The 26,215-nt window shown below is 37.7% G+C and overlaps 1 protein-coding gene across 1 annotated transcript; it reads left to right on the forward strand.

Moving 5' to 3' along the window:
• Positions 1-479: 479 nt before the first annotated feature.
• svopa (SV2 related protein a) lies at positions 480-26,194 on the forward strand. Its single transcript, XM_058374405.1, has 16 exons — positions 480-640; positions 9,823-9,983; positions 11,718-11,803; positions 13,072-13,170; positions 14,827-14,898; positions 16,017-16,141; positions 18,817-18,880; positions 19,171-19,296; positions 19,383-19,511; positions 19,729-19,802; positions 20,133-20,209; positions 20,366-20,470; positions 20,779-20,890; positions 21,562-21,643; positions 22,544-22,633; positions 23,299-26,194. Exons 1-16 carry the CDS (start codon positions 606-608, stop codon positions 23,497-23,499), a joined length of 1,638 nt encoding a protein of 545 aa, XP_058230388.1. The 5' UTR covers positions 480-605; the 3' UTR covers positions 23,500-26,194.
• Positions 26,195-26,215: the final 21 nt, after the last annotated feature.

A 26,215-nucleotide genomic window follows, 5' to 3' on the forward strand; every position in this document is an offset into this window, starting at 1 on the left:
GATGCCGTAGACAAGCTAGATAACGTGAGAAATAGACGAATACGTTATTCATGACATTTCATACTTCTCCCCCTACCTATCCGTTCATAGAATTCACAGAGATTTAAAAAGAATAAAATAAATCGCAGTAAAATGTGAACTAATATTCACGTGTGTAATATTTACACTAAGGTTTTGTCCCGCCCAATAAGTATTCTGATTGGCTTTTATTCTCGACCTCTACGTGAATCTTTGTGTATAGGTATCCTGGTATATTGCCTGAAAAGACTAAACTTTTTTTTATTTCGTTGTGTATTCAGGTGCATAAATCATAATTAGCAAGATTTTGCGAATATTATAGACGTATATTAAAAAGACGTCCTAAACATTAGTAGTGTTTCTTTCGAACTGCTGCGACTAAGACAAAAATCGGCTTGACTCCGCCTGAAACAGCGTTTTGGGTCCGCCCCCAACCACCCCTACCATAGCCCCCAGCAGGCTCTGTGTGTGTGTGTGTGTTTTTGTGTGTATGTGTGTGTTATGGCCGTTCCCTGTCCGCGGTGCTGAAATCACGGCGCGCAACAGCAATGTAACGGCGATGAAAGACACAAGCGGAGATTTACACCATGGACGACGATCTGTTCCAGCTAAGACAGCTGCCGTGAGTGGAAAGCGCAGTTATTTCTCTTTTATTCATTTTTTTATTTTTTTAACCTGGGCCATCTTGCAGGATACACTGCCGTCTCCCCCTTCTCTCATGTATTTTCTGTTTTCTTGTAATTCTGAGGTTACAGGTGTAAATTATTCAGTACAACAAGGTTTCATGTTGTTTTAAGTTAATATTTTTTTTTTGCTTTTATTTGTACAGAACAACGCGGAGGGGTGTGTGTGTGTGTGTGTGTGTGTGTGTGTGTGTGTGAGAGAGAGAGAGCGCGCTCTGTAAACAGTGTAGGATGTTTGCTAGCCTGTATGTGCTACAAATTGTGCAATTTTTTTTTCTCGAGACAGTGCTTAATTATTACTGGTCAAGCAAAAAAACCTGTTGTTTAGTCCGAACAGACATTACTCAATGGGTGTAATCAGAACAGTGGCGGCTGGAGCTAAAAAAGAATAAAAATATTGGGTCGGCGCAAACAAACTTAAAATCAAACTGTTAGTAATGCAGGACTGTAAATAGCAATTTATCAGGTGATTATGTATCATTACTGCTAAGATAAAATATTGAAAATGTTACTGTTAAAGCAATGAATCAGTGAATTCACCAAACCCATGTTGTGGTTAAAAATTCTTTAGTAGACTGTGTTATAGATAATAATCAGCACTGTGTAGGTCAGTGTGCCAGTCATAAATCAGATCACCAGTAGGGCAGATAAGATACTCAGCATCTCAGTTTATTGCAAAAAAATTAATTTGTGTGATTACAGGTGTACTGGACATGTGCACTTTTTTCTGTTTACAGTCATTTGCTAGCTTTGAAGCTTGGAAAAAAAAAAGCTATTTATGTTTACATTTACATTTCTGGCATTTGGCAGACTCTCTTATCGCAAGCAATGTACAAAAGTGCTTTGAAGTCTCTGTCAATGAATACATTAACACTGGTTCAATAGGTCACAGACTTAGGATAAAATCAGCCTAAAAACTGGTGTTGGTTGTTTTTTCTTTCTTTTTTTTCTTTTTTTTCAATCTGCATACAACAGAACAATACATAAAACAAACAGGGGAAAATAAGAGCTAGTTTAAGTGCTTCAGGAGAGGTAGGTCTTCATCCATCATTTGAAGACAGTCAGTGGCTTGGCTGTATGGACATCTAGGGGAAGTTCATTCCACCACCTTGGTGCCAGAACAGAGAAGATTTTACATGTATACCTACCTTGTACCCTGAGTGATGGTTGAGCAGTGCTAGTAGATCTGAGGGAGTGAGATGCAGTGCAAGGAGTTATAAGAGCTTTGAGCTAAGTTGGTGATGGTCCATTCTTAACCTTGTAGACAAGCGTCAGTGTTTTGAATCTGATGTGTGCAGCTACCGAAAGCCAGTGGAGGCAACGCAGCAGTGGGGTGGTGTGGGAGAATCCATTTACCAAAAACAGGCATCATAACAGGCATCATAAGAGGCATCACAATTGGATCATTACCTTGTTGAAAGAGCCATCTATGGCCAAGTCTGAACCTCTTGAAAGAATAAAATATTTCCATGAAGTCCCTGGACCATCAGCCACACAACAGCCATAAACTGTTATTGAGCCTCATCTTTATTTTATAGTATTTTCCAGTGATTTTTCTGAAGTTGATTTAGAATCACATAACGCTGTGCTTAAATGTGATGTGTTTTATCCTAAGAATGCTAGAAATCAAATGCTCCTGGCAAGTCTTAAATCTGCCCAGTGGTCTCAGTAGTAATAGCAGGTACATCAACAAGCACTGAAGCCTGTAGTCTCTATTCTAAGGGAATGTAAGTGCAATAAGATGGAATTGAACAAGTCATTTACCAAAGAGCAGGCAACCTTTCAGTATGATCCAGGAATTTGCACTAGGTAACAGCAAGGCTGAGAGACACTGAAGATGCAGTTTAATTAAAATAATTAAATAATTGTAAAATATACTAGTGGTGAAAAACACAAAGAAATTAAATGCATTACCAGTATCAGTATAGTGTTTGACCAATAAATTATTGATATTAGGACAGTTATTTGACAAGTATTGACTTTAGCAATGGTGTAGTTTGACTTTAGCAATGGTGTAGTTTGACTTTAGCTAGCTTTTTTTGTTCTTTTACCATATTTGGATCTGGTCTTTCTTTTACCGCTATAACTGCCTTCACTCTTTGGGAAAGGCTTCCCACTTGATTTTGCAATGTGGCTGTGGGGATTAATTCAGGGGTCAATACAGCCAAGCACAATATTGGTGATTTTGGGTGAGAAGGTCTGGTATGCAGTCAGAGTTTCAATTATTCCAGAAATATTCAGTAGGGTTGTGGTCAGGGCTTGGTGTAAGTCACTTTAGTTTGTCCACACCAACGGAGTCATTATCATGCTGTAACAGGTTTTGGCCCTTTAGAACAACTTTCTGTCAACAGATTGGATAGGGTTGACATATGGTTTTGTTGGTGAGGTATCCAGATACCTGTAGCCATATAGATTATTAGAAACACTGGGGGAAAATCTCAACACAAAAATGAAATCCAAAGAACAGACGAGGCAATAACAACGAGGCACTAACAATGAGGACTCAGCACACACACCAGAACCCATATAAATAGGGAAGGTAATCATTGAAACACGAGGGACAGGTGTGCAGAGGTGGGAACGGGCTCATAATCGGGCGGGGCAAACACGTGAGAACACAAAACATAAACAAAGACACATGGCACAGGTATAAACAAACCCTGTCAGACCGCCCTCTGGTGTTCAGGCAGGGAACTGTCCCGCAGTCCATGACACAAAGCTATAAAAAAAACCCTAGCGTCCTTACATCTTCATGTAATTTTTTTTTCAGCTCATTAAATCACTGTGTTTACAGCACTGATTAATGATCAAATCTCTACTGCAACTAGAAAAAAGATATGGTTTTCTTACTACCTCACCAAAAAAGCAATATGCTTTTTAAAGCAATTCAGTTATCCATCACAAAACATTCAAGGTAGTCATATTGCTCCTAAAATTTTCTGCTATATTCCGACATCAGCTTCAATTATCTTCCAACATATTCAGTTCTGAGTGTGTTCTAAATGTATAGCAGAGAATTTATACACACAGTCTCAAAGAACCTTCAAAACTTGGGTTGTAATGGATCTGAATCTGAAACCTGTCCTGGTAAAACTGGGCACAAATCACACCAAATGGGACAACAAGCCATTGCATGGCTCCATTCACATACATGTTCACACACATGTTTACACCTAGGGGCAGCAAATACTATTATTATAGCAAATACATGTACAGTAGCTGCATAGATTTTTTTGGACAATGGACTGAAACCTCAGAAACCAGGCGAGACCTGTGTGAATACAGGGAGAACATGTGAAACTGAACAACAATAAATGGGGTGAACTTAGACAATGCGGGTATTTATCAGTTCACTTCCAGAGACAAACCCATGTCAGGGTGCACTGAAGCTGCTGGTGGCGCAACACCTAACTAGCATGTTACATTTGTTTTTTTTCCAAACAATTGTTTGATGTAATATAGGATATTATATGCTGTTATCTCATCTTTTTAGCTTCTCCAAGTTGTATATACACCAAAAAGCCTTTAATATTTAAAACGTCAAAAAAAGTCAAAGAAGCTTTATTGTCACCATATACTCTAACCATATATAGCTGATGCAGTACACAGTGAAGTGAAACAACGTTCCTCCTGGACCAGAGGTGCTACACAGAACAAAAACAAAGTACAGTGACACAGACAAACATAGAGCTTAACTACACTACAAGGTGCATTATTTAGAAACTAAACATACAACATAAGTGCACAGGATGACAAGACAGGACAGTGCAGACAAACAAGACACATAACGCCGACTCTTAGCTTAACATATTTATACTTTATTATTTCTACAATCATTAGCACATCAACTGTTCAAGTATCATAATAAAAAAATCTCCAAAGATGTCAACTGACATGGCATACGTTCATCCTAGGAATAATCACTAATGTGATTAATGTGAGAGAAACTTGTCCTTGCTTTCATGAAAGCTAAACTGGATTAATGTAATTCCCTCTGTCCTACCTAAGAGCTAAAACCTGCATTGAACATGGAAAGCCAGGATCTTACATAACATTATTCTTAATGTTATGAACCCTTTTACAGGTTAATGTATTTTCTTAGACAGAAATTGACAGTGTCATTCAAAGACAACCACTAATGATATTGCATGTGATGGAAAATGTCAGATATAGCAACTCAGTGCTAGAAAACATTATTGTTGAGCATTATAGCACATAGACATAAAAGCTTTAAGTATTTGACTGCACTCACAGACAGGCAAAACCATTCATGATTACTATTTATTTTGTTTTTGTCCCATTATTTAAGCCCTTAATGGGTCTGCCAGGTCTCTTTGGAATAGCAGGCATGCTAACTCAAAAAGCTGCATTTGATCCATCTGTTTTCTTCAAGGCACATAAAATCTATGGTTCTTTCATTTGTCCTATTGTGGAATTTGTATTTAAATTTTCTCAAGAAAACATTTTGCAAAATGATAGTTTGAAAAAATAATCTTTATTACACAAGCCTTCCATTTTCTGAACTACAGGGCCACTATCTTACACAGGGCCACAGAAACTTGTAAATGAAACCTTGGGGACTCAAAGTACAAGGAAGGGACATCCATTTACATACACATTTACACACTATGGGCAATTTGGGGATGGTAATTGTACCTAAATATGTCTTTGGACTGGGGAGGAAATCCCTGAAGCATGGGGAGAACACCCCCCCACCCCCCTTTCCATTCATGTGTTTTGGCTATATCAGCAAAAACTGCAAAAACATTATAATTAATATTAAGTCAGAACCATAAAGCTGGTTCCCAAATTTTGAAAAAAATCTCTACATTAATAGCTGTGAGCCTGAGACAATATACAGTAGGACTGTAGTATACTGTTGTGTTGTGTTTCTTTCGCTAGTCTCGTACTGTGCTGTATTCAGATCACTGGTGGAGCAGCATTTCTGGGTTGATGAAGATGCTTTTGCTATTACAGCTACTAAATGAAGGCTTCTGCTTAATTACACTGCCTGTCTCTGCATGAGTCCTTTATTCGTCTGTGATAAGACTGAGAGCTGATTATAGCAATTAGGAACACTGGCGGTTCTCAGTACTCTCTCTTTGTTTAACAGCTCTCAGATCAGTGCTCAGCAGTTGCCTCACACTGCACAATGCTGAATTTCAGTAAATAAAACGTGTCTTTCTCAGCCTCAGACAGAAAGCTTCATATACATGCATGTCTTTCCTCCTGTTGATTCAGGGTTAGAACAGAACCAATCCACTCTCTCTCTCTCTCTCTCTCTCTCTTTCTCTCTCTCTCTCTCTCTCTCTCTCTCTCTCTCTCTCTCTCTCTCTCTCTCTCTTTCTCTCTCTCTCTCTCTCCACATTTTTATGTGTCTTTTCCCCTTTTGATTACTTGCTTCATTCTCCTTTTTTCTTGGATGCTTTCCTTTTTTTATTGATTATGTTAATCTCCTAAGACCTGGCGTCCTCTATGAGGACATCACATTATTGGTTGTGTGCACCATAATACTTCATTCTTTGTAACTGGAACCTGTTGTACACAAAAATAAGTGGCTTCATGTTCAAAGATAATATCTGGTTATTATATTTATTGGTTCTTCCTAACCCCCTAGAAGAAATCTAAAATCTAAGCTCAGGTCTTAGGAGGTTAATTTCAGCTGTACCCAAATCAAAATGAACATTATGACTTGAAAATTGTAACTCTGTGACACACGAACATGTTATTCTGTGACTATGTCCGAAGATCACACCAGACCAGATCAGTCTCTATACATACTCCAGAGACGTAGAAATCATTGATGATCAGACCATTATTACATTACACTTCTTTTTGTTTTTATTTTGACTTTGTTTTGTTTTTTATATATATATTTTGCTGCACTTAATAAATTACAATAGTTTGTTGACTCTGGTTGGACAGTGATGGCTTCCTCCTGCTTCCACCTGTACTCACAATAGTCACTTGGTCATCATACAAAAAGAATGTGCCCAGAGAAAATATTCTGAATTTTGGTCTTTATTTGAGCTTCATTGTTGTTAGCATTCTGCAGGGAGATGTATTTTCTCTAGTGAAGTCTTTCATTAGGATGGTTTAAATTGTAGTAAAAACAATGACTACTAATCAGGATTATATGGTTTAGTATTCCCAAGCTGGCTGTCTTCCTGCACTTTGCTGAAAATTTGTAAGGGAGTTGTGGCAGATGTTAGATAAACATAGTGTTTGAAGAAAAAGGCAAAACTGTGAAGGAGTTTAACCTCACAGTGCAGGTATTGTGGAGCGAATTATTTTGGGAGTTGTGTGAAGAAAAGGGACCTGAATGAACAGTGCAGATTTTCAGATTTAGCACTCCATGTGGGAAATTTTCTACACATGCAAAAGAATGTTCCATATTGGCACATCATAAACATACCACTATTTCTGCTTAAAAACCTATGATGATTCTCATTACCCTGTCAATGCCATCCAAGCCAAACGTCTTGACTAGGAAGCTTCTAATCCTTAAAAAATGAGGTTGTATCCTCTCCTTAAGGAATTAAAAAAAAAAAAACTATCACTATCCTCCTCTGTGTCTTCATCCTCCATTGGATTGGATCCAATCTTTGTGAGACATTCTAGCAGTGAATCAAAGGTAACCCTTAAACACAAGCCTCAGAATCCAGAACAGATATACCAGATTTCACTCATCCCAGGGGAATGTGTGTTGGCCCCCTTTTGACACTATTAACATGTAAATTTGAGTTGTACCTGTTGCATCCTATGGATGTTAGTTGATGAAGGTAAAGGCACATTACAGTGACTGTGAAGAGAAGGGAAAGCTCAGCTCTCTTAAAGCAATGCAGATATGCAATAATGATGTTGTCACGATTATTTTCAAAAGTGTTCATTACAATAAATTCTGGTTGTTTGTCACAAAAATAAGAATGAGTCAAGAGTATACTTAGCATTTTGCTGAAATTTCTGTGTGGCATGTAAGTAGATCATGTGCCTCTGTTGATTAAATTTTTGGCTCCTGTTAGTCAGTGGGCTGGTTTAAATCATGATTTGCATAAAGAGTTGCCTGTTATAAAGCTCACTTGGCACAATCATGCTCTAAACAATATATACAGAAAATGTGAAAGAGACACCACTGTTAAATTGCACATAAATGCTTTAACACAGTGCTCTAGCAAGTAGTCAACTTTGGGCAGAAGCTGTAGCATTCCTAAGGATGAGTGCCACTGTTGTCATAAGCGTGGGCACTGGATAGTATGTGTAGGAGAAAACAAGACGATATTAAGTAGAGTGCCATGAAATGAGCTCTACAAATGCAGCTCAGCCAGATGCATGGGGAGGTGGTAGAGCAGGGCAATACAGCTGCTACAGTGTGCCTCCCATTGTTATTGCACAACAGGTAATATGAAAAATACCTTCATTAATGATCATGAAGCTAGCTTTTACAGCCTACACCCTATTCATGCTATCGCAGCATCTGACTGTCCTTTGCCCTTTTGTCATAATTTCCTTCTTGTGTTCAGCCTGTGTGATGGCTGTCACTACTCAGAGATGGAATAACTGGCTGCTGTTCTTTCAGCTTCAAACATTAGACACCAATCTCTCATCATAAATGATGACTGCAATGTCAAATACTCAAGATGAGTGTGAACAGGGTGATCATGGTTTTGTAGTGTTATCTCACACACCACCTTCAGGCATTTCTAAGCACAGATTTTAAATGGATGCAAAGATGCTATTCATCTTATGTGGTGGCTCATGGCTCATGGTTATCTCCCTATTTACCTCTCACCCAAATCACTGAACTTTCACTGATGCAATCTACATGGACTTGCCATACACTTTTGGTCTTTCTCTCTGTTTCACATTATTTATTTTTTTGTAGGTCTATTTTCTGTCTCTGTTTTATTGAATTTCTTTCTTCTTTGACTCTGACTCTCCTTCTTCAAACATCTTTCCTTCTCTGACTTGCTACTCTATTGCATTGTCTTCCTCCCCCTAGACTTCTCTCAGTAAAATACTGTTTGTATTTGCCAAGAGCAGTGCACACAGTACAAGCTAAAATCCCATAAATGCAAATACAATACAAAATTATGTATTGAAGTGGATCATTTGCGAGACACAAATATATTTATTTCTTCATTTTAATCATGATCTCTTTACTAGCATCTAATTTATCGTAACTTGTATAGACAATGGTCTTAACACATAAAAACACAATCATTAATATGGTGAAGTTTATTATTATGAGACATTTATGTTACATTTATGGACATTTCAGAGTTTCCAGAGTTAGTGCTGTCCCACAGTGAGAGGTAAAGCTGCTTCTGTAAGTTCATTCTGGGAAGGTCTTCAACTTGGTAAACTTTACAGTATCTTGGTAACATGAGAAGCTGAACATCTTTTTATTATTTTATTCCCAGCAGAGAGAATAAAAGACAGGTTGGTCACAAATGACTGATTATGGCTGCTAACAGAAACTAACTTGTTTCACAAATATTACAGATCGTTAAATTTAACTAATCAAATATATAGCTACAAAATGTATGATGCTTTTTTCTATTGTTATATTTTCATTCTATAATAAATAAAATTTTGGGCCTAAAACATTTTTAAACAGGACATGCTTACATAGCAAATTAATAAACTTTGTGGTAGTACCATTAACAATTTGTACTGGGACACATCATACAACAGGGCACTGAGGAGTTTCCTATAATGGCAGAAACCATGTGTGATTCTTTACTTCATATATCTTGAACAGTTTAATTCTTCAAATTAATTGAATTTCAAGTAAACAGCTTTTTAACGTTAGAACACTGTTTGATCAGAGAGGATTTTCTCCTGTTGTCTTGGTAACACTCTCATGGCCAGTTAAACAGGACTTCTGTTGTTTCAGGATTGTGTTTTGTCTGGTCAGCTCAATTCTGCCTGCAGGAGCAATGACTCATCAACCATTGAACACTGCAGTAATTCTCCTCTAAATAGTGAGAGAATGCCACTGTTACTGTACCAAACACCATCGACTCTAATTTGTGCAAACATGCCTGACTTGAAAATAAATATGACCATGTCTTTGAAGGTAACAGTTGTATGTCTCTCTGTCTCTCCATCTGTCCTGCAGTGTCGTGAAGTTTCGGCGTACAGGCGATAGCACATATTCAGAGTATGAGTGTGGAACAAGGGATCAGATGGTACAGGTCGAAAGCGGAAACACTGATACAGGCTCTGTGGCTATGTCTGATGGAGCTCCAGTACCACAAGAGTTTGCCAACCCCACTGATGGTGACCCCACTGACACTTCTCCTATTATATATTAAAGAAACAGAACACTGATAAAACCCCACTTCTGTATTTATAATTATATATTTCTTTTATAAGATTACAACAAACCAAATATATATTTATTAATAAATTTCTAGATGTTTTTTAAACTTGAAGTAGTCTTGTTTTGAGCACTCAGTACACAACTGCCCCACCAGTTACATACTGTACTACAGTTTAATATGCAAAAATTTTAATATACAGCCCTGGAAAAAAATAAGAGACCACTGCAAAAATAATGAGTTTCTTATGTTTTTTTTCTTACCGGTCATGTATTGGTGAGATGAACAGTTTTGTTTCATTTTTTGTGAACTGCTGACAATATTTCTCCTAAATTCAAAATATAACTATTGTTATTTAGAGTGTATATTTAAAGGAAATGGCAACACATCAAAATAACCCAAGATCATGCAGTATTTGCAGGGCTTTAATAACTCAAATAAAACAAAACGCAAATCATTTGTGAACAAATTGTGTTAATGCTTTGGCTAAATAACATTAAGAAATCAGTATTTGGTGGAATAACCCCGATTTGCATGCGTTTTGGCTCCATGCTCTCCACCAGTTTTTCACATTGCTGTTGGGGAACTTTATACCACTCTTTAAGCAAAAAAAGCTCAGCTTTACTTGATGGTTTGTGACCATCCATCTTCCTCTTGATGACATTCCAGAGGTTTTCAATAGGGTTCAAATCTGGAGATTGGGCAGTGGTCTTTTATTTTTTTCCAGAGCTGTATATATATATGTCACAAAGCAGCTTTATAGAAATCCAGATATATATTGAAAACTCTAATAAACAACCCAGAGGTGACATGACATGGGAAAGAAAACTTGAGAGGACGTAGTAAGAGTAAAGACAAACAGTGCTGTTTGTTCAATGTGAGGAAATTGTAAATTAGACTCCTGAGAAGACCACAGGGCAGTCTTTATAATTACACCACAAGTTCTTTAGGACAAGTCTACAATATCCAGATGAGATTATGTACTGAGGCATGGGTGATATTTGGACTTTAATTGTAAATGTGTAGGTGATCCATATGGGACCATCTACAGCAGCAGAAAGTGAGTCACAAGTGTAGAAGTACAGATTCAGCAATATCACTAGGACTACCATCAAGAGTAACAGTTAAGCACACCAGGGAACATGGTTAAGAACTGTAGGGTTTAACACATCTAAGACCTCTCAAAAAGGAAACAAAGGTGTAAATAAGTGGTTAGAAGCAAACAAGACACAGGTGAGTCAAACTCCACACAGGTGTTAATAATAATCAGGGGACATGATCGAACCACAGCCACAGTAGCAAAGAGGAAAACAGACTTAACAAGAAGGCTCTGTTTATCTTAAATATAGCCACTGAGGTTACTGACAAAGATTGTTATTTAACTATAGTTTAAACACAAAGAAGTCCAATAATCTCTCAGATGGGAATATGTGCTCATCCAAATGTAATAAGCTAGTTAATATTAATAATTTAAGATATGTTTGGTGTCTGTAGCTTGTTTTCTTAAGTATTGTACTAAAGCTACAAGGCTATCTATCAAACATTTTACTTAAATAAGACATATTACACAATGTCCATTATTGCCTTAAATATTAACAGATGGGGATCAAAAAGGCAATATAAACATTTCCAAAGAAAATTGTTTTATACTTCTGGATGTAGGCTCATTGTGTATCTCTTCATCTGGCTGTAGATACCTTCATGGTGGAAGATGCTGTGGAGGCTATCGGCTTTGGTCCATTTCAGTGGAAGCTTTCTATCCTCACAGGCCTTTCCTGGGTAAGCTTGGCTTCCTTGCCCCTTTTATTATGAGTCATGTAAATTTGGAGTGTTTAAAGAAGAACCCAGAAACACATTAAACATATTTAGAATGAAATATTTGTGGTGCTGTTATTTGGTTGATGCTGTATTATTGTTATACCTGTGACAGGTTAGTGGGTGCATGCTGTGCATGATATTGTTAGGGGGATATTGTTTTTGCTAAAGCAATTGTAGTGTAAACAATTGCAAACAATCAGGACACCAGCAAGGTTTTACTGATATCTCCTAAAAACATTTTCAATAATGATTCATGTCAAATTAATGAGAAATCTAAAGGTAGCTAATGCTGCATTCATTCAAATTTCCAGCATCCACACGGTCAAACAGAGGTGCATTAAGGAACTGTGTAACAACCAGGAGACATCGACCAAAGCAGGGGTCGAGCCCGGAACTCAGTGATAGTCACGAGCTCCAGCATGCAGCAGTGTAGCAGACCCACATGCAGGATAAATTAAAGCGCTACTTTATTAACATGACTCAAAACGAAACTGACACTGGACAAATAAAACATGATTAACAAAATGCAAGAATAACATAGTAACTTAGAACACAACAGCACCTGACCAAACAACAATGACTGATGAAGACGGGTACAAAAGGGCTGATATATATAGGACAGAACATTAGGGTAGAAAGCAGAGCAATAGGAGGGGTGTGGCACAAAACACATGGGGAATACACAAACAAAAAAGCAGGCTATGATGAATCACCTGCCAGCACCCCCTCTGGTGGTCTGGCAGGGAACTGTCCCAGTAGTTCCTGACCAACTGCCTCCTCTCCATATCTTCTATCTTCCGCACGGCCATACTGAAGTGACATCTCAGAATCGCAAAAGTAAAAGCTCTCAAAAAACTTTTCAAATAGTAATTATAAATTGAAGAGACTTCAACTGAAACTGAGTGAAATTCTCACTCACTGTTGTTTTCAAAGTAGGAAGGTATGGACTGGTACTGTTTTAATAGGAACATCTGTATTCTGATTCATTCATGCAATTAGGCAAACAGCCAGTTACAGTGCAGCAGCATAAAGTCATGCAGATTCAGGTCAGCAGCTGTTAATGTTCACATCAAACATAAGAATATCTCGTCAGTGGTGTCGGTGACTTTGACTATGACATGGTTGTCTGTGCCAGATGAGCTGGTTTGTGTATTTCGTAATCATGCTGATTATGTGAGATTTTCACACACAACATCCTTGAGAGTTCATGTGTTGCTTTTTTTGTTTAGATGGCAGATGCCATGGAGATGATGATCCTTAGTATCTTGGCCCCTCAGCTACACTGTGAATGGAGGCTCCCCAACTGGGAGGTGGCACTGCTTACTTCGGTGATGATGATTGCATGATTATCTATCTATCTATCTATCTATCTATCTATCTATCTATCTATCTATCTATCTATCTATCTATCTATCTATCTATCTATCTATCTATCTATCTATCTATCTATCTATCTATCTATCTATCTATCTATCTAGTTTGACCTTTCATAGATTCTTTTTTGTATACTTGTCTTCAGCTGTTGTATTTCTCTCCTTTATATACTATATTGCCAAAAGTATTCGCTCACCCATCCAAATAATCAGAATCAGGTGTTCCAATCACTTCCATGGCCACAGGTGTATAAAATCAAGCACCTAGGCATGCAGACTGTTTTTACAAACATTTGTGAAAGAATGGGTCGCTCTCAGGAGCTCAGTGAATTCCAGCGTGGAACTGTGATAGGATGCCACCTGTGCAACAAATCCAGTCGTGAAATTTCCTCGCTCCTAAATATTCCACAGTCAACGGTCAGCTGTATTATAAGAACGTGGAAGTGTTTGGGAACGACAGCAACTCAGCCACGAAGTGGTAGGCCACGTAAACTGACGGAGCGGGGTCAGCGGATGCTGAGGCGCATAGTGCGAAGAGGTCGCCAACTTTCTGCAGAGTCAATCGCTACAGACCTCCAAACTTCATGTGGCCTTCAGATTAGCTCAAGAACAGTGCGCAGAGAGCTTCATGGAATGGGTTTCCATGGCCGAGCAGCTGCATCCAAGCCATACATCAAGTGCAATACAAAGTGTCGGATGCAGTGGTGTAAAGCACGCTGCCACTGGACTCTAGAGCAGTGGAGACGCGTTCTCTGGAGTGACGAATCGCGCTTCTCCATCTGGCAATCTGATGGACGAGTCTGGGTTTGGCGGTTGCCAGGAGAACGGTACTTGTCTGACTGCATTGTGCCAAGTGTAAAGTTTGGTGGAGGGGGGATTATGGTGTGGGGTTGTTTTTCAGGAGCTGGGCTTGGCCCCTTAGTTCCAGTGAAAGGAACTCTGAATGCTTCAGCATACCAAGACATTTTGGACAATTCCATGCTCCCAACTTGGTGGGAACAGTTTGGAGCTGGCCCCTTCCTCTTCCAACATGACTGTGCACCAGTGCACAAAGCAAGGTCCATAAAGACATGGATGAGTCTGGTGTGGATGAACTTGACTGGCCTGCACAGAGTCCTGACCTCAACCTGATAGAACACCTTTGGGATGAATTAGAGCGGAGACTGAGAGCCAGGCCTTCTCGTCCAACATCAGTGTGTGACCTCACAAATGCGCTTCTGGAAGAATGGTCAAAAATTCCCATAAACACACTCCTAAACCTTGTGGACAGCCTTCCCAGAAGAGTTGAAGCTGTTATAGCTGCAAAGGGTGGACCGACGTCATATTGAACCCTATGGATTAGGAATGGGATGTCACTTAATTTCATATGCGAGTCAAGGCAGGTGAGCGAATACTTTTGGCAATATAGTGTATTTCCTATCTTCCTCTCTCTCATCACTTTTTCTGCTCTGTCTGTATGCCCCTCTTTTCAGTTCTTTCACTGTATATTCACTAAACAAGCGCACACACACTTTCTTCTAATCCCTTTCATTTCCCTTTTTGTCTTGTGTATGTGTCTGTCTTTTTGTTCACTACTTATATCTCCTTTATCTCTCTCTTTCTCTGGTGTAGGTGGTGTTTATTGGCATGATGATCAGCTCTTCATTATGGGGGAACATATCTGATAAATATGGGCGAAAAACAGTGAGTATCATGGACATTTTAAACAAATAATATTTTTCTAAATTTTAAATCATCAATATAAGGGATGCTTGCTGGGATTCTGTTCATTGGTCAAAATGATGTTGCCTCGAAATATTTGGTAGGTTTTACTTTATTTATTCTTGCCTGTATTTATTTTAAGCCTTTGCCCTAATTTAATGTGGAACTGAAATCTGGAAGGAAAGTTTCACAGTTGGTCACCACCTACTTGTCAGTCTAGCTGTTATGTGGTCAAAGTGGTTTTATTCTGCTACATTTCGTTATGCAGTAAGTCATTTCAGGAAAGTGAGAGTCAAAAAAAAACCCCACAAATTGTAAGGAAAGCCATGTTATATTTTAAGAACTCAAAAGGCAGCTGTTTCTTTTTAAAGAGGTTAAAACAAAATTATTGGTTAATAAATGGTCTTAAATTCTGGGTACTTATTATTAGCTTTTTCCACCTATTAGTGATTTTCCTAATTTGATGAAATCACAATTCAGGGCCAGTCATCATTATGAGGAATTCCAGCTCTTTTCAGTGACTAGCATAAATATTCTTCTCTAAAATGGACTTGGAATTATATGTCAAGAAAATGCACAAATAAGTAAATGAATATAGATTGATTTTTTTTTTTTTTTTTTTTTAAATTGTGATTTCACAAGCATTCACCCCTGTTCCTGTGAAATCCCTAAATTAGTTCTGCTGTAACCATTGTTAGGTGCATAATCAGTTGAATGGAGTTGACCTGTGTGCAATTAAAGTGTCTTAATATACAATAAATTCCCCTGTTCCTGAGTTTGTTGGAGAACATACCTAAGTGAAAAGCATTATGAAGACCAAATGTAGAAGAGGTACTTGGTCAATACATGGTTAATTGTGTTGTCTTTGCTATGCAGTACGTATAGTATGCTGTGTGTGTGTGTGTGTGTTTGTGTGTGTGTAATCTGATGTTCAATCTTGATTGACTTGACAGTTTTTCTGGATTGAGGAACAACAGACCTGAAAACTTGACTCTAAATTTAACAGCCCTGGCTGTTCGGTACGGATAGGTTTACAATAGTTTCTCATTAAATATAATTTTCATATGTTATGTCTGCGTACGTGTGTCTGTTTGTTTCAGGGTCTGAAAATGAGTGTTCTGTGGACTCTATTCTATGGAATCCTTAGTGCATTCGCCCCTATTTATGGCTGGATTTTGTTCCTCCGAGCACTGGTTGGTTTCGGTATTGGAGGAGCTCCTCAGTCGTAAGTGTCCATCGCAGTCATGATGTCAGAACACAGTATTTACAGGAGTGCTGTGATGCAGTGGCTGGCTTTATGTATTTCAATTCAATTCCATTTATTTTTTATAGCGCCTTTTACAATGAACATTGTCTCAAAGCAGCTTTACAAAAGAAGAAAAACGGAGAAGGGGGAGGGGAAAAATGAAAATAAAAAATAACTAAATAACTAGAAATAAAAATAAATTATTAAATTAAACTATTTTATCCGTAATGAGAAGCATGTGGCGACGGTGGCAAAGGAAAAACTCCCTGGGATGATATGTGGAAGAAACCTTGAGAGGAACCAGGCTCAGAAGGGAACCCATCCTCATTTGGGTGACACTAAACAGTAAATAATGTAACTGTAACTGATTAATGTCCTTTCTACAACAGCAATCAATGGCCCATGAGGAACTATTAGGTCATTGTAGTTTATAAGGTCATTATAGACACTAATTCTTTGCTGTCACAAGCTGACAGATGAAATGGCAGATCTGTGATGGTGTGAAAGTCCTCAAGTGGCTCTGTCCATGGCTGTCTCCTGGTCCACACAGATCCATCCACAGCATCAGTGGGCACCACTAAGCGACGAGACTCCGACCAGGGGCAGGGCAGTGGTCACACTGGAAACTGGCAAACACTGGGAGCTCAGGAGTGGGGTGTATAGCTCGACAGAGAAAGACAGAGAGAGAAAGAGTCAGTGAAGGCAGTGAAGGTTGTTCCATAACTGTGGGGCTTTGAAAGAGAAAGCTCTGCCCCCTGCTGTAGCCTTTGCTACTTTAGGTACTACCAAGTAACCAGCACCCTTTGATCAGAGTAGGCGTGGTGGATCATAAAAGACTAAAAGATCGCTCAAGTACTGTGGCGCGAGACCATTTAGTGCTTTATAGGTCAGTAACAGGATTTTATAATCAATGCGAAATTTGACTGGGAGCCAATGTAGTGTGGCTAAAATAGGAGTGATGTGCTCATATCTTGGCAATATTTCTGAGATGAAAGAAGGCTACCCTAGTGATATTATCTACATGAGCTTCAAATGAAAGACCAGAGTCAATAATCACACCAAGATCTTTTACTGCTGGACAAGATGAAACCGAAAGACCATCCACCATTACTTTGTAATCAGAAAGCTTACTTCTAGCTGCATGTGGTCCTAGTACTAGCACCTCTGTCTTGTCAGAGTTAAGCAGGAGGAAGTTAGTGACCATCCAATGTCTAATGTCCTTTACACATTCTTCTATCTTAATAAGCTGGTGTCTCTTCTGCCTTAGCTGAAACGTATAGCTGTGTGTTGTCGGCATAACAGTGGAAGCTAATACCATGTTTACGAGTAATATTTATTATAATAATAATATTTCAGAGGAAGCACATGCTAACCCTAAATTTCTCTAGTTGATGGATGGAAATTTAAAGCAAAACTGGGTTTTTTTTATAAAAAGCAACTTATTTGCTTTACGGATGGGTTCAAAAGTCTGAGACTATTTATAGAGCTTTTTTTTTTTTATCATTTCTATCACATCTCATAATTTATTAAACTTAATTTGTTTGGTAAATATTCTTATACCACAGTGCTGTGGAATTCTCGAATCTAAAATTTAGAAGTTAATTCCTTTTTTTTAACAGCAGTTCTGTACCTTCAGCTGCAAAGCAAATCTCAGGTTTACAGTATCTGAATACAGTTGTTCTAATAGGTTATTGATTTTATATTAACTACTTTCACAGAGATTTATGAAATGGCAGCATGCTCTACATAATCTAAAGCAAATAATAAGCATTTAAAAAATAATTTAAAAAGGTTATATGAATTAAATGTAATTTATATAATTTAATAAACAATTAAAGTGGTGTTGTTTTATGGTGGTTGTTTTTTATCTGCATTTTCTACCAGTATTCTACCACAGAAAAGAATATTTTGCATTATAAACATCAAAAGAAGGAATAAAAGAATGAAGACTGGTGAAGGATCCTGTCTGCCAGAAACCAACTGTTTATAGCTGCTAAAAGTGATAACAGAAACTAACTTGTTTCACATTCGACAATAAATGCAACTATAAGTGGTTAAAAAGTACATTATGTCCATTAATATATAAAAAATAAATAGATGGTGGCAAATTGCTCTGGTACAACTTTGAGGACCATGGACCATGTTGGACCAGATTACATGTCGATTTTGCCTGAACAGCATGCCCTAATTATTTCATTCATTATATACGAAATTGAAATCTGAATTTCCTGTTGGAATATTCAATTCAATTTATTTGTATAGCACTTTTAACAATGGACATTGTCTTAAAGCAGCTTTAAAGAAGTATAGAAACAAAGAAGGAAAAAAATGATGTTTAAAATTAAAGTTACTATTGTATCCCCATTTTATCCATAATTATAATATAATTTGCTATGGTTTTGAAATGCTTTTGTTTTATTGTACACATTTGTTGTCCCTGTGCATTGTGGACTCATGGTACTTCTGTTTTTATTCAATTTAAATATTCCTTTTCCCTCTGGTGGTGAATACTGTGTATCTGACATTTTTATGTTTATCATCTTTATTTTTACATCAGAACATTTTGATCTCATCTACAACAATTTGTATTTTTTGCAGTGCAATTTATTTACAATATGATAACTTCTGTTTTATTTTCTTCCTCTCTTTTTCAGAGTCACACTGTATGCAGAGTTTCTGCCCATGCGTTCAAGAGCAACATGTATTCTGCTCATTGAGGTGTCATCATTTCATATTGTCCTTATCCATATATTTTATCTGGCCCGTTAGGACATTATGTATGTTATGTACATTGTTTAAAGGTTCAGCATTTAAATAAAATTTTACTGCTACTTTTAATTTGCAACCTTTATTTTTAAATAAAGTTGCCTTCTAGTATTATAAATTCATTGTGAAACATCCTGACACCTAACACACAGCAATTACTTTTAATTGCCGTCTTAATACTTGATGGTTTAGGCTTTTGGACCTCTATTGTAGCGTTTATATGTGTGTGTATGTGTCTTCAGGTGTTCTGGGCTCTGGGCACAGTGTTTGAGGTGCTGCTGGCGATCCTGGTCATGCCGACATTGGGATGGCGCTGGCTACTCGCTCTGTCCACAATCCCGCTCTTCATCTTTGCCATCCTCTGCTTTGTATGTTCTGCACCACACCATCACACCATCAGGACTACAGCAAGCACCTTATTTTGTGTGTGTGTGTGTGTGTTTGTAATCTTCAGTGGCTGCCTGAGAGTGCTCGCTATGATGTTCTGTCTGGAAACCAGGAGAAAGCTCTGAACACGCTAAAACGCATCGCTACAGAGAACAACGTCCCCATGCCACTGGGCAAACTCATAGTGGCACGCCAGGTAACAAAAAATGTTGACTCTATTCAATTATATACTGCTTTGTCATATTCAATTCTATAGTGCTCTTCCATAATCACTTCCATAATGTTCAATTATGTACTTATATCATGTTTAGTTCTATACTGTAATACTTCTACACTATTCTTCCATTCGTTTCTATTTAGTCCCTTCGTATGTCAGATGTGAGTGTTTGTGTGACTCTTTATCTCCTCATCAGGAGGACAGAGGGAAGATTAAGGATCTATTCTTGCCTCATTTCCGCTGGACTACAGTTCTCCTCTGGTTCATTTGGTGTGAAACACATTACATGCACACATCCTAACACAGCTGTAATTAGAGCACAGAAAGCTCACACCTCCTGTGTGTAATTACTGTGACATTGTGTATTTATGTATAATGTATGTGTCTTTATATATAATGTATATACAATATATTGTGTAATTTATATATAATATATATAATACACTGATTGACTTTTTTATTCTTTATTGTAAATTCCTATAAAAAGCTTGTGCACCACTGACTTAAAAGAAGTATTTGAACATTTAATTTGTAGATTTGGACATGTAGTATTAATGTTATACAGCTTAACAATAAATAAAAAAAAAAAAATTGTTTCAGGTTCTCTAATGCGTTCTCCTACTATGGACTTGTACTACTGACCACAGAGCTTTTCCAGGAGGGAGGTGCCTGTGGACGTGAGTCCTGCTTTCTTAGGATTGACTTCTATTTTTCATCAATTTTTATTCATATTTTTAAGGACTGGAGTTGTTCATATGTTGTTAATCCAGATCATGCAAAACAAAATGAGTTTAAAGTATGAAATTTAAATGTGGTTCTCTGCCTCCCCCTAGAGACTAACGGCAGTAAAACAGAGCCTAGGTGTAGTTTAGAGTGCAAGTACCTGAACTCGGATGATTACAAAGACCTGCTGTGGACAACACTTTCTGAATTTCCAGGTAAATCTAGGAATCCTCTGCTGGAATTTATAGCCTCCATTTCTTTCTGGAAAAGTTTCTCAGCATTGATGAATCACAGACATCAACAGCTACTAGTAAATAATTTCAAGTGTCCATGATTCCATTATTATATACAATTTAAGTCATGGTTTATATCATTGCACTGTGGAATTCATTATTCATATTGGTCAAAAGGAACCAATACATTTTCTGTAAAAGCAGCTCCAGCTGTAAAAGCAAATCACAACCTTATATAACTGGCACATGTGTACACTGAAGGAGATTTATTCCTAGATAATGTATTGCAGGTCTTCTGGTGACACTGTGGGCGATCGATAGGCTGGGGAGGAGAAAGACCATGGCATTGTGTTTCCTTGTCTTTTCACTCTGCATCGTGCCACTCTATGCCTGCGTGGGCAGGTAGATAAGATTTATTTTTCTTTATTTTGTCCTGTTGATCCTACTCAGGTGATTAAGTTTGGATAGGCAAGAATTGTCATTTTGGACAATTAAGAAATTTAACTGTTAGCTGTACAGTTAAATGTAAATGCTAACTCTGATTGGTTATAGAGTGTAGGATTTTTTTTTTTTTTTAAGTTAGATGACTGCCAAAGTTTATCTCAAAACCTCTGAGTACATTTGCATTCAAGGCTTCAGAACCTGCCATGACTAGTGGAAGGTGTGGCCTCTGTGCCTGTGAGTTTAAATTTGTTTCCTAATTTAATTACATTTTAAAGGACTTTTAGTTACATAACAGCTTCACTGAAATCGAAATGTAGATTTCCATAACAAGCCAGAGGTGAGTTTGGAAAAGCACAAATCCCCGAGATGACATGAGAAAAGCTTCAGAGAGACCAGACTCCCAAGGAACCCTATGCTCTTCAGGGTGACGTCCCGATAGTGGGATCATTGACAGATTCTCATAGTTGAGCTAAAATGTTAGCAATTAACATTTTACTTTTATTAAAGGATATTAAGGATACAGTGTTTTTTGAATTTTAAGGTTTATTCAGACATACTAGATTGTAAAAACAGTAAAACAGTTCTGGTTGTATTCTGATCGTGTGTGTGTGTACTTTTCCATGCCACAGGACGTCTTTAACAGTGCTCATCTTTATTGCGAGGGCATTTATTGCTGGAGGTTTCCAAGCAGCTTACGTTTACACACCTGAGGTACATTTGTCACACTCGTATTGCACACTCCTTTCTCTACAAAACTTGTCTGACATTTCACTGAGCTTTATCCTAATGTTCCTGTAGACATTTCTTATTAGTGCAGGTGGTGTTTCCTATTGCACTTGCGTATAAATGCCATGAAATACCTGTTCAATATTGATATTTTTCACACAAAAATAACTTATTCAGCTGGTTTGGTTTATAGCAATAAGCTATGTAAATAAATGTGGCTAATAACAACACGAGTAGCTCTTGGCCACCTTCATTTTGTCAAAGTAGCTCTAAGAGGGGAAAAAAGGTTGGCCCTGCTCTAAATGTATATACTGTACTCTATATTGCCAAAAGTATGTGGACACCTGACCATCATAACCATATGTCCTTGTTTGTTTCTGATTACAAACTGAAGGCTTATGTCTTTTTTTACTATAACATTCAATCACATGCTTAAAGGAAATTACACTTACTGTAGCTAGCATGATTTAGACATCGTTTTGTACTTCCACATTTAAGAGGCTCTTCCACCATTAAGGCCTTGGATGCAAGTTTAAAAAATAAAAACATTTACACTTTCTTTTGGGGAAATATATTTGTTTTGTTTGAGTGTTTCATTGGCCAAAAAACAAAATTTTGATGAAATACATAATTTTCCCAGATCTTCACACAAATAGGTCTGTTTTTTTGTATTTGGAAATGCATAATACTATAGATAGATGCTGCAGTATATTACTTATTACATAGTTAAGTCAGTTTATATTGAGTGTGTTTGTATACTCATCAGTAGTGTTAAAGGCCCTCCAGCTGGATTACTGCTGCCAGGAAATTGAATACAACGGATATTGTATCCTGCTGATGATAATAATGGTAGACAGCAATTAGAATCGCACTTTCTCCCTGTAGGTGTATCCAACAGCAACACGGGCTCTAGGTCTGGGCACAAGCAGTGGCATGGCCCGTGTTGGGGCTCTCATCACACCCTTCGTGGCTCAGGTGCGCTAATACAATTTTTCATTATGTTGTATGTTTGACAGATCCTAAATATCAGAGAATGGATTTATAGAATCCATCTTGATGTCTGAAGCGGTCAGCTCAGGGCAGTCAATAATCGTTATAGCAATATACAGATGCGTAGTTGATAAACTTCCATTTAAATATATAATTGTGGCAAAGTGGGCCTGAGGGAATTCTGTACAGCAACAGATGAGCTACAGATATTAATTATACACCTAGAAAGTAACCTATATTCTAGGTATATCTGCTTTAACCCATGAGTGCTTAATGAAATAGGATGTGTGCATATTTGATTATTTAATTCCCCCCTATACAATGCATATGATCAGTTAGTGTAATATAGCATTGAAATGATTATGTAGTGCACTATATGCCTAATAAAGCGCACAATTAAATGTGGTGACAATAAATACATTTCAGGTATTCCTGAATATTTTTTAAATGTAATTGTAAAATGTATTGAATTAATTTTAAATTGTGTGAAAATAAAGCTTTTAAAATGGCACTTAAAGACTACTTTTTCTAAATCAAGCAACACCAGAGTCATTTATGCATCTTAAAATATTATGATACTCTGCAAAACTGTCTAATATTTGTCTAATATCTTACTGTGTGAGATCTAATGTGGTTGTGTGTGTGTTCAGGTGATGCTGGAGTGGTCAGTGTATCTGACTCTGTCGGTATACTGTTGCTGCTGCCTCCTCGCCGCTGTAGCTTCATGTGCTTTACCCATAGAGACGACAGGCCGAGGCCTCCAGGAGTCCAGTCACAGAGAGTGGGGCCAGGAAATGAAGGGCCGAGACTCTATCCCTCGTTCTAACTCCTCATCCACCTCCCAGCAATGAAAGAGGAGGAGAGAGAGTAGGACGAAATAGGTAAAGTGAGCTGAAAATGGAGGGGAAAATAAGGACAGATGGCCAGTAAAAAGATTGAGAAAAGGAAAAGAATGTTAACAATTTTGAAATGGGGCAGGAAGACACTGATAGAGTGGGAGAAAGAGAAGTTTATTTGTATCAATTATGAAGAAAATAGGCTTAAGCATCAAAGGCTGAATTATGAATCACATGATTCATGTAGTCACACAAGACTGCTTGATTCAGAGAGTCAGTGATTCAGTGGGACAAATGCTTTTTGGACTCTGTATTCTAATATGTACTGGATTAGTGTGTATCCCAGCTACTGAAAGCAGACACAAACATCAGGAGCTGCTTGATGACTGTAATCGCACTAATCCACCTGTCAATTATCTCAGATGCTCTAATCTTCACTATGGATGATCACCGTTCAGTGGATACTTCACGCAGATATTAATCATTAGCACTGCTGATAAGAAAATGGTGGCCAGAAAGATTAGCATGATGCTCATGAGGTTGTGCAAACAGATCTCTGCTACTTTGGTTTTTTTTGCTGACCTTATTAGCCTATTTAATTTTAAGGCGTTAAATAACTCATACGGGAGAATAAACCAAGAATGAAAGCAAAGATGAGATTCAGACCATTTTACACTTTTCCAAAATGTTGCCTATTAGCGAAGACATGTTTGGTGGTATTTTTTGCGCTAGAGTTTTAATGTACAAGTAACTGAAGCTTCTAGCATTTAGCACTGTGCAAACTTCACGCCTAAATCCTCACACATACATCACACGTTCTAGAGAGTTTTTCAGCATCTCAAAAAGATTTGGTTTTATTCTGTCAGACATCGGGGTTGCTATTGGCTTTTGCTGTTAATTGTCTTTTACGTTTTACTAGTTGAACTCAAAGTCATCAATTAATTGTCAATTCTACAGTTGAAGCAAAAGCCCATTCAGGATTTTGATATTTTGGAATATTTTATTAGTTTAGTTAAAAAAGCCAGGAAATGGTTTTTATTTATGTAGCCTATTATGTTATCAAAGTAAATACATAAATCAGTGCAATACTTAAAATTCATTCATGTAGATGACTTGGCATCTCGGCCGAAATCGTTGATTCTGGAAATGATAGCGTGCAGCATGGAAACTCGTGTCTGTCAACAGAGCTGTACTTGTAGCTCAATGTATGGCCTGCTTTGGACAGAGCGGTTTCAGGAAGGATTTTTTTCAAGGATAATAACGACTTGGCAGTTAAGATACTCATGCTGAACTCCAGCCTCAGAAGCCTGAATATGCTCTTTCGAATAGAACTAGTCATCACAAAGGATTTCACTATGACAGGACCAGGTGGGATTGCTGAGAAATCCTTTGGTAGTGGGTGGGAGCACAACCAAAAACAGCAAGCCTCCACCCTTAAAGGAAAAAAAAATCTATCTGATATGAAAATGACAATACTTTATTTAAGAAAATGAATGGATATTAAAATCTCAGTGTAGTCTTCCACATTGTGTGCGTGACTAAAATTAGTTTCATCTAGTCCAAAAAAAATTTGTTTAATGTCTGCATTTCTGCCATTTTTTCCACCACTTCATCTAAATCAGCAGCTGCCCCACAGTTGTGACTAGTGAATGTATTAATCAAGTTGTCTAAGCAAATCATAGTCTTTACCGCATTCTATTATCGGTGTAAATAGACCGTTGGGATATCACAGTGCTTAAGCAGTTGTAGCACCAGCCACCCTGAAGCTCAGTCTCTTTCTTCCTCAGCACATGCAACATGTCTGACAGGAGAATTGTACAATAGAAATGATTTGAATGATAATGTGTTGATTTGTACAGTATATTTTAATACCATGCTTGAATGTTATCACAGAACCAAAAGAATTGCACAGTGCTAAACTGCTGTGTAAGTATAAGCTTCCTAAATCATTAGCTCGGCAATTTTTAGACACCAAACATCTTGGCTGACTGATTGTAACTGGGTTAGGAGGTAAAATACTATATTTTGCTTTTGTCCTTTAAGAGAAAAACTGTTGGCTCCATTTACAGCCCAGATAACTAAAACATATTATAAATATTCACCTCTACAGCAGAGGTGCTTTTGGGTGGTCATGTGTGTGAATAATCTGAAGAGCATTACTTCTTGTTTCAAGCAGCATCCGCAGTTTGATGGACATGAAAGCTAGTGGCAGTACAAAGCTGCAGATTTGTGTGTGTGTTAGGATTAATGAACATGGAAAGCTACTGGAACACAAACAGTGGAATATGTGAGTTTATTTTACTACAAAACCATGCTTTCCAGCACTAATCCTCAAAAATGACACATTTTAATCACACTTATTCGATCCTTCAGCAGGAGGGCCCACACCTCATTCACCATTAATAGTTGTGTGGAGTGAAAATGTGTTGTGTACAGCAAAGCTGTTATTTTTAACCACAACATCACGGGAGCATATCTCTAAATGCCATTTGCTGGCATTTAGTGAATCCAAACACGTCCCTGTTAAGCCAAAAACCACTTGCCATCACTTCAATAATGTATTAGATATGAACACACTCCTTGCTTTTTAAACTTAAGAGTAAAACCTAAAAGAGTAACAAAAGTCTTTATTTCTCAAATGTAGTTAGTTATTAAACACTGCCCATGATTGTAAGGAAAGGTTTAATTTTTATTTCAAATTATTAGGGTACAGTTAAGGCCTCGATGTGGC

Source organism: Hemibagrus wyckioides, linkage group LG22 (genome assembly GCF_019097595.1).
Source record: "Hemibagrus wyckioides isolate EC202008001 linkage group LG22, SWU_Hwy_1.0, whole genome shotgun sequence".
NCBI classification, from domain to species: domain Eukaryota; kingdom Metazoa; phylum Chordata; class Actinopteri; order Siluriformes; family Bagridae; genus Hemibagrus; species Hemibagrus wyckioides.

Excerpts from the sequence above, each read along its gene's own strand:
- svopa (XM_058374405.1), top strand. The coding sequence starts at position 606 with ATGGACGACGATCTGTTCCAGCTAAGACAGCTGCC. Across the intron at positions 13,171-14,826 it reads AGGTGGCACTGCTTACTTCG|GTGGTGTTTATTGGCATGAT; the intron begins GTGATGATGATT and ends TCTCTGGTGTAG. Across the intron at positions 18,881-19,170 it reads CATGTATTCTGCTCATTGAG|GTGTTCTGGGCTCTGGGCAC; the intron begins GTGTCATCATTT and ends ATGTGTCTTCAG.